The sequence below is a fragment of the Pundamilia nyererei genome, unplaced genomic scaffold, assembly GCF_000239375.1.
Source record: "Pundamilia nyererei isolate P.nyererei 1_Seehausen unplaced genomic scaffold, PunNye1.0 scaffold00335, whole genome shotgun sequence".
Lineage (NCBI taxonomy): Eukaryota > Metazoa > Chordata > Actinopteri > Cichliformes > Cichlidae > Pundamilia > Pundamilia nyererei.
Genome location: NW_005187736.1, coordinates 324,933 through 334,332, shown reverse-complemented (window position 1 = coordinate 334,332; position 9,400 = coordinate 324,933). Strand labels below are relative to the sequence as shown.

Genomic DNA, 9,400 nt, shown 5'->3' with positions numbered 1-9,400 from the left:
TGTGCTACATAAACAAACCTTTTTTTACTTTTTAAAAGTAAATTTAATATCTTAATAAATGTAACCTTTACAATCTACAAAGCTAAGTGAAATACACATTTTATGTAAAATCACTTCTGAACACTCAATTTGGAAAATTCTAAACAGGAAAATTTCCATGTTTTGTTTTGTGCAACCTAAGGATTTTACAATTGTGTGTAAGAAGGTTACAGTTTATTAGTTTATAAGTGTAATGTTGACTCGTTATCTTTGTGTTTTCTCCTCTGATGTATTCAGGCTAAAAGAGTCTTCCAGAAGCCCAGCACACATTTTAATGATTTCACGTGGCTCCAAGTGTGAATGTGATTAACATGAAATATCAACCTTTATTTTTAGCTATAGAATAGAATACCTTTAGTTGTAATGTTACAGGTGTACAGCAAAATGTCAAGCATTTCCCTGAGTTGAATACATTTAAGGCACGTTTAAAAAAATCAAGCAAGTGCTTTTATATTATATATAAATTAAAAATAGAAAATATAAATGCAAATACAGACAAAATACCGACGATTATGAATTACAAGAGACACACGGACATCCATTTCACATTCCTTTGTGATATTGCACAGGATGTTCTGAGTGATGGCAGTGCACAGCGTTATGAGACACTTTAATGACTTCTGCAGGGGCCTTTACTGATGTGTAGCGCCGCTGATGTTTGAAGAAGAAGGACACCAGCAAGTGTTTGGAGAGGTCATAGGCAGGAGATAAAACATTTTAAATAAAGTCATTGATTTATTTTTTTGGGTCAAGTTATTATTTATTTAATGTTAGTAAAGTTTGTTATGTAACGTGACTGCTTTCGTTGCCCCACGCAATGTGTGGCTTCCATAATACTGTATGTAAACAAGTGGATGACACAGTGCTCGTACCAACAGGGGGCGATGTTTGGTTTAGTTGCACAATAAAGCCCATTGACGAGAGTCAAGTTGGCTTCAGTTCATTTCCTTTCAATGCGACGTTCGACATAAAGGTATTATAACATTCGCTATTATCAGCCGGAAATTTACTTAAATAAGCACTTATGGTAGATTATATATTTTCTTTCTTGACATTTCTAAGTTTAATTTAGTTGCTGTTCATTACTAGCCTCTGTGTCATTGGTAAATAGTTTTATTTTGAAACTGTGGGCAGGATGTGGTAGGCTGATTTGATGCAGGAAATTGAAGTTGAAAATGAAGGAGCGGCGAGCGAACAGGAAGAAGAAAAGGAAGCTAGCTGCAGTTTAGCTGCTTTTAGCGTTTCGGTAATGGCGCCTTTAGACCTCGATAAGTACGTAGAAATAGCGAGACAGTGCAAATATCTGCCTGAAAATGATCTAAAGGTGAGTCGAAGTTTCTGGATTTAACTTCAGATAAGCTCTGTTAGTATTCGTAAAAGGTCATGGTGCGACTAGACGAGGTTTGTTCAACAAATGTGGCCGGTAGTTTTAACTGGGTTTCACGCTCAAGTAATACTCTGTTGTTTGTTTCAGCTTTTAAAAATGAATCTCACAGAATTATAACGCATGTTGACTCTGTTAAACACGTCGGTGTGAATAGTGAGGAAGGTGCCACTTAAAACATTGTAATGGGAACCACTGCTGTGTCAGTGTCTGCCGTTACCATAAGCCGTATTAACTTTAAATATAAGATATAGGTTTAACTGTGGAAAGATATCATGGTAGCCGAAATATTCCGATGAAATGTGCACTGGGGGTGTAAATAGCATAAGGAAGACAACATCTATACGTTTATTCATCCCTCTGCTCTGAGGCTTTGCTTGAAACGGCGATCAGAGCTAAATATCAGACAGACTCTGAGTGCGTTGCAAAGAAAAATGAAACTTTCTGAAAAAGGAGTCATTTTGACTTTGTAAATGTCTCAGAATGAACTGAGATCAAAGTAGTTCCTAACTGTATTCTTTACGTCCCATTTGAGTCCTTTAGTCACACTGCTGTGAAAATGTTTCACTTAAAAAACGAGTTAATATTCAGTAGGACATTAATTACTTCATACTTGGAAATAGATGGCTCCTATTAGTGCCCGATCTGACATAGGGAGAAATCTGGACTACAGCTAGTTTAATTAACTGTAACTAGCAGTTAAACTACTTACAAGATTACCACAGAAATATGAAATGTGAAAGTCACATGACTGCAGAAACATAGCACTCAGCTGAGTGCCTACCTTGTCACAGATCATGCCTAGAAATCGCCTTTAAAGAGTTCTAGCGTTTCTAGTGCTGTGGTTCGGGAGATAGTGGAAGATCCTTCAGTCTGCATGTAAAAGTATTGTTGCACAAGATGCAGCACAGAATGTAAATCTCAACCCATTTCCCATTTTACAGTCCATCTGTAAGAATAGAATTTAATGGGCTGTGTGATACACACGCTGCCTTTCATGCTGTGTGTTTCCAAGTGCCTGTGTCCACTAACAGTGTTGTGTTTTTCCTCCTGTAGAGATTATGTGATTATGTTTGTGATTTGCTGCTTGAAGAATCAAATGTTCAGCCAGTCGCTACTCCGGTTACAGTTTGTGGAGACATTCATGGTCAGGTAGGTCTGTGTGATTTTTGTTTTTTCTTCTTCTATAATTTTCTCCCAGGGTGATGCACAATTTTCGCCATGGGCAAAATACAGAAGAAGAAAAAAATGCTTTATTTATCCCATATTTTGAAAATACTTTTGATTACAGAAGTGAATATTATTATTGTTGTTATTATTATTATTGTTATTATTATTATTATTATTGACCAGTAAAATATTTAATCATCATCAAAGCAAATTGAGTTTTAAAATGGCAATAAAACCACAACAGACTGATTGAGCATCTGTAATATTTGCTGCACATCCCGAAGAACTTCTGTTTTAGGAAACAGCTTTTACTTAGCCCCTTCTTGTCTGCAGCTTCAGTTCAGCATGCTGTTGATGTGAAGTTGTCCAAGACTTCACCACTTTTTTTTTCAGGTGGACAAATTTGTTCAACTGTTTTTGCAAGTTTGGGAAGCCAATCAGTATTCGCTTTGGGTCTGAATCACCACTACAAGCTTGTCCATCTTATTATCCAAGGACCTCACATTCCCCATATAATAGCTGGAATGGACATTTCATATCCCACTCTTCCACCTCAGCTCTTTGTTTAGCTCCAGCTCTGCAGCACCATTGTCTACTCTGTAGCTCCTCCGGGATAACAGGTCTCATTCCATCATGAGCAGTGGTGTACCCTGTGCCACGAGTCAACTTGTAGCAAAAAAGAGAGAGAAAGAAACCACTAACAAGAAAAGCGTACCATTTACCATCTAAATGGAATCACTCCATTTAGATGGTAAATGGAGTGATTCTTATGTAGAGCTTTTCTACTCTCCCAGAGCACTCAGGGCGCTTTATATAACACGCTCATTCACACAAGCACTTTTTTCTATGCTTTAAGCGCTTTCCATCTAACATTCACACACATTCAGACCGATGGAGGCATCAGATAGCAACTTGGGGTTAGTATCTTGTTGAAGGATATTTGGCATGCAGACTGGAGCAGCTAGGGATTGAAACGGCAACCTCCCAATCAGTAAATGACCCACTCTACCTCTAAAGCTACAGCCACCCCAATATAGGATCGGTGGCAATATGTTATTGCAGTCATAAAAAGCATTTATAATACGAATATAATTTGGAAATAAGTTAAGTTAGGATTCTTTTTTTCACTAGCACCTACTTGGCTCTGCTCAACTTGACTCTGCTCTACTCTGCTCCGGTCTATTTTTAATTGCAATTAATGTGGGTGAGGTCATTATGGCACATAACAACTGAGAACATCAAGACAATAATATACTCGCTGCTAAGCCATTAGTAAACATCTGCACCTTGTCATTGGACCACGGTGTTAGTTTGTGTGTAGCCATTTCCCTCGTTGCCTGGTTTCAAAAATTCCGGGTTTGATTCTTGTGAAGGAGTCACTCTTGATTTATCCAGTGATGGCATGCAGTCAATTGACGTCAGGCTCGACTCGGCTCATTGGAACCCCGGCTGAGTCGGTACTATAAAAAGTAGCTGGTACCAGGTACTTTTACCAGTTCTGGTACCTGTTGGGAAACCCTAAAAACCAAGTTGAATCAAGTGGTTACTAGTGGAAAGGGGGTTTTTTGTACCCCAGTTTAGTTCATTTTGGTTTCAAGGTTTATTGGTACGTGTGCTAGTTCTAATTTAAATATTTTGATTGATGAGTTCTTCTTAATGTTCCTCTCTAGTTTTATGATCTATGCGAGCTCTTCAGAACTGGAGGCCAAGTACCAGACACAAATTACATTTTCATGGTAAGTAAGCTCCCTTTACTTTTGCCTGAGCTGCAGCACATTTAAATAAATCTGAATGATGAAGGCTGTTAGGCATGTTGTAATACCATTACATAAAATGTAATGCCTCTCAGCAGCTGAATCAGCCCATGAAAACCTATCATTGAGAATTTTTGAATAACGTGTAATGTTGATAATACATGATGTGAGGTGCCGCACATTTAAGTGGCAGGACTCATTATTGAAGAATGTGATTAATAGTTTCAGATGCCTTTGTTATTAGTTTTTGAAATTTCCCATTAAACGGTTCTCAAATTTAACTTAATATCTGAGCGTGTCTTACTTTTAGACTAGTGGGTTAGTTTATATTGTTTCTTCGTTTAGTCGACTAAGAAATTGGTCACCAGGAACATCCCTAGTTACATGTTGCTTTAACCAGTATGCATTTGCAAGTTTAATGCAACTAGTTAAAATAAAAAGCAGGTGTTCTGTTCTCATACAAATATCCACCTTTTCCAGAACCTTTTTAGTGTCTGAGTCTTTAATAATGTCTTCTTGTTCTTCTTCCCAGGGAGATTTTGTAGACAGAGGATATTATAGCTTGGAGACTTTTACACACCTGCTAGCTTTAAAAGCCAAGTGGCCAGATCGTATCACACTCCTTCGAGGGAACCATGAGAGCAGACAGATAACTCAAGTGTATGGATTTTATGGTATGTACTTCACTTCATGTATTTATGGAAATACATTTTTTTGTGTGTTTACTAAGTTCAAAATTCATTATTAACAATGGTTTACATTTTCTGTTTGTCTGTTGTTTGTTTTAGATGAGTGTCAGACAAAGTATGGAAATGCAAATGCCTGGCGGTATTGCACGAAAGTGTTTGATATGCTGACTGTGGCAGCTGTAAGTCTGATTCCTTCTCTCCGGTTACATGACATTTAACTATTGTTCCTTTTTAAATGCAGCGTAATTGGAACCAGTGCATCCATAAAGACATCTTAAGTAGCTATTCACCCCCTGTATGTTATCTTTATGTAAATGGCTGCTTGTTACTTCATTTAATACATTATCATAATAAGCTGCAATTTAAAACATTGGGTCTTTAGCATCACAACAAAACAAAGAGCACACTGGTTTACATTACATTTTCTTAAATTTGGGGGGTTTTAATATTAAAAGGTGCCTTTATCCAGCAGGCAGTTAGCTTTGCATTAAATATTTATTACGGCATTCATCATCACAGACAGAGCACAACAAGGATCAAGGCAATAATTCTCCAGGAATTCAATTAAAAAGTACTCTGAGGTTACTTCTTTCTTTTAATGATCTTATGGATATATAAGTATCCATATAATCTTCTGTAGCAGGTGTATTACCAACACAAAACTATAGAACGCCAGAAAACAACTCACTCCATACATAAACGCTAGATGCAATCAGTGCTAAACCCATTGAAAGTGGTCATAACACAGCCAGAATCATAACCATGACCGTCATCGCAAGCTAGTCTGTTTCAACAGCAGGAAGATAGATTTCAAGAAATTATGCATCCAAGGCTTCAGCTCGCTCATGATTTTGGATGTGTTCTTGCTTTTAGAGAAGAGTAAGAACAGTAAAGTGTGGCAGACATTTTTGTAGAGTAAGGGTGTTTTCACATCAATAGATGGTTTATTCTGGTCCCAATCAATTTATGAGTTAATAAACTTGTAGCTTTTCCCTATGATTTGGTTTGAGAAAAATCCAAGTGAACTCAAAGGAAACCAGAATGAGCCGCTAGAAACCATGTGAGAATATTTAGTCCACTTATTGGCCAGGTGTGTCTGGGGAGTGAGCAAATACAGGAAGAAGGTGGTGTTTGTGGGACCGTCGGAGAATTTACGTTCACAGCTAGTTGCTAGCTCATACAGATCATTTTTGCATCTATAGTACCTTTCCACAATCTGTAATATAAAGCGTACATGGCTACAATGCACACTTGGTAGTCGGTCAACGATCCATTGAGTTATTCAAATAATTTGATTATAAAAAATCTTCGACCCACATTCTTTGCTTCAATGCATTGTTTAACACACGGCTGTGTAGCCTGCCAATGTGTTAAACAATGGAGACGTTTAACCAATTAGCCTCCTGAATTTATATTAAAATATGCAGATGAACTGTTAACTTAGTCTGATACCAAGTTTACTTGCACACTGAACTCAAACATGAGCGGACACCAGAACTGCCTCGTTTCAGAACTCTTTTTGCCTCCTATTAATGTTAGGAAGCCAGAAAGAAGACATAGTAAAGATAATTTGTTATGCCTTAGTTTAGATTGAATATATGTCTTTTGACTGTATTGGGATTATTTATGTATTTTTGTATTTAGGAAAATGTTTCTTTTAAAAGAATTTTAATATGCCACATACATGCAATCGAAGAGTTGAGTTTAAATTTGTTGTATGCAGTTAAGTTTTAAAACATTGCAGTTTCTAAAATCTTCTCAAAAACCAGTGAGCAGTTCATTCTGAAAGCCTTGGGGTTTTTTTTCTCTTTTTGGGATATTTATTGCTTATTATAAGAAGAAAGTATTTCTTAGCATATTACATGATTGATCAATGGAATAATCAATAGCTTCCTTGATTTCAAAAATAATTGATAGCTGCAGTCCTAGATTGAGGTCAGATCATGTTCACTCCATAAACAAACCGTTCTGGAGTTGATTCAGAACTGCTCTGAGACCACTTCCTCCAAATGGTCTCATTATGCTTGTTTGGCGATTCACATCTGCACAAATGAATCTGGCCAAGGAGGAAAACAAACCAGACTTTGATTTAAACAGAAGGTGTGAAAACACTGTGACACTGCCCTCTTCAGTTCTGCTACCAGATCTCATGAGCACTCTTTAGCAGCTGAATGTACTGCACTTCAAACTTTCCTGAAAGTTGTTCTGCTGTCAGGATTTTCCAGTTTGTGAAAGAGTAGAACAGAGACAAGCAGATGGCAACTTTGAAGTGTTGCTAATAGAGATGTCTATTGACTTGGGTTTATTCATTGATTTGTTCATAATAGTATGTTTTAAACCCTAATCCCAGTTGATAGATGAGCAGATCCTGTGTGTCCATGGTGGTCTCTCACCGGACATCAAGACTTTGGACCAGATCCGAACCATCGAACGCAACCAGGAGATTCCTCACAAGGGGGCTTTTTGTGATCTTGTGTGGTCAGATCCAGAGGATGTGGACACCTGGGCTATCAGTCCACGAGGTGCTGGCTGGCTTTTTGGCTCCAAGGTTACCAATGAGGTATGTTTAGGGCTGCTCGATTATGGCAAAAATGATAATCACGATTATTTTCACTGAAATTGAGATCACGATTATTTGACGATATTTATTTAACCCTTTAAGACCTACTATAGAACCAAGTCCACCAGAGCTTATATTATTTTTTTCAAGTTGCTACATCAATACAACTGTTATAGCCCATATTTTAATAATATGTATGCATTAAGTCCATAGTAATTACAAATATTGCAAAAAAGTGCAATAAACTACAAAAAAAATTGAAAATCGCTTTTGTTTTGTTTACATATATTTCTACTTGGAGAAGTTTAAGAGGTTGATCCCTCAAAACTTTAAATACAATAAAGTTGCAAAAAATAGTTTCCCACCACAGGAAATTTATTTTAAGTGTCTTCATAGTTTTATTTTGGAGATACAGCAATTTTTATATACTGCAGGAAAAACAAAAAACAATCCTATGATGCAAATTTGCAAAGAAAACAGCAGGTGCATCATTTCACTGTGGGAAGTGTTACGAACAGCTGATAGAAACGGCAAAGCGTGTTTCTGGAATATTATGTTTTTGTTCCTGCAAGCGCTTTTTATGCAATTTTTGCACAGCTTTATGTGGAAGGAAACCGTGACCGAGGACAAGCTGATGGCATAAGATGTAAGTACAACTCCTCCGGTTTCATATGCAAAACAAATTATTGCGCTAGCTTACACGGTTCAGGTTCTACAGGGATTTAAAAATAGTTACGCAAAACGGAGCGTGCTGCTCTGACCGGCTTTAAAGGGTTAACAATGACTTTAAAAAAATAATATAAAATAGTGTGCAACACCACTGAAGTTTTTTTTTTTTTTTAACTCTTTTCAACCAACAGCAGTCACTCTCCTCTCCAAATAACTTCTGCTTAGCTTTCCGAGCTTCCCTCGGGTCCTCTTAATCAGCGGTCTCCAACCTTTTTTGCGCCACGGACCGGTTTATGCCCGACAATATTTTCACGGACCGGCCTTTAAGGTGTCGCGGATAAATGAGGGAGGGGCTAATAATCGGCTCGGACATTTTTAATGATTGTTGAAAGCCCAGATCGTAATCGTGATTAAAATTCGATTAATTGAGCAGCCCTAGGTATGTTGAACCATCCGTGTTGGATGTCATTGGAAAGCGTGTCAACCTCCTTTTACTTACTTCTCTAATCTGTTGTGTTTTAGTTTGTTCATATCAACAACTTGAAGCTCATCTGCCGTGCACACCAGCTGGTTCACGAAGGCTACAAGTTCATGTTTGATGAGAAACTGGTGACCGTGTGGTCAGCGCCCAACTACTGCTACCGCTGTGGGAACATTGCCTCCATCATGGTCTTCAAGGACGTCAACAGACGAGAGCCCAAGCTGTTTCGAGCCGTTCCCGACTCTGAACGTGTGATACCTCCTCGAACAACCACCCCTTACTTCCTCTAATGATAAAGCGGAAGTTTTCTCTTAGCTCTACCCTCTGGACTTCTCATCCCTCAAATATTATTCAGCAAAAGATTACATGCAGGAAATCTTATAAGACTTCCTGGATTTTGTTTTTTGCACTTCTCTCTGTGCAGCTGAAGAGCACCTGTTGGGTCAGCCATCAGATCCATGCCGTGCTTCCTTCCTTTTTTGTAAACTCACAACATGTTTTAGGAAATTAACACAAGTTAAGAGTGTTTTGAGTAACAAAGAGTTTCTTTAAGCTACAGTCTGTTTGCACCACACCCACATTCTGCCATAAAAGTAGGAAAAATATCTTTTTATACACCCAATGCCAGACTCATACTGTTAAATGTCTTCATAT

The 9,400-nt window shown here is 37.8% G+C and overlaps 1 protein-coding gene across 1 annotated transcript; it reads left to right on the top strand.

Moving 5' to 3' along the window:
- Nucleotides 1-1,194: 1,194 nt before the first annotated feature.
- On the top strand, nt 1,195-9,037 carry ppp6c (protein phosphatase 6, catalytic subunit). The gene is made up of 7 exons (XM_005751949.1): nt 1,195-1,363; nt 2,480-2,575; nt 4,264-4,329; nt 4,880-5,021; nt 5,136-5,215; nt 7,387-7,596; nt 8,788-9,037. The coding sequence occupies exons 1-7, from the start codon at nt 1,289-1,291 to the stop codon at nt 9,034-9,036; spliced, it is 918 nt and encodes a 305-aa protein (XP_005752006.1). The 5' UTR covers nt 1,195-1,288; the 3' UTR covers nt 9,037.
- Nucleotides 9,038-9,400: the final 363 nt, after the last annotated feature.

Excerpts from the sequence above, each read along its gene's own strand:
- ppp6c (XM_005751949.1), top strand. The coding sequence starts at position 1,289 with ATGGCGCCTTTAGACCTCGATAAGTACGTAGAAATAGCGAGACAGTGC. Across the intron at positions 4,330-4,879 it reads ACACAAATTACATTTTCATG|GGAGATTTTGTAGACAGAGG; the intron begins GTAAGTAAGCTC and ends TCTTCTTCCCAG. Across the intron at positions 7,597-8,787 it reads GCTCCAAGGTTACCAATGAG|TTTGTTCATATCAACAACTT; the intron begins GTATGTTTAGGG and ends GTTGTGTTTTAG.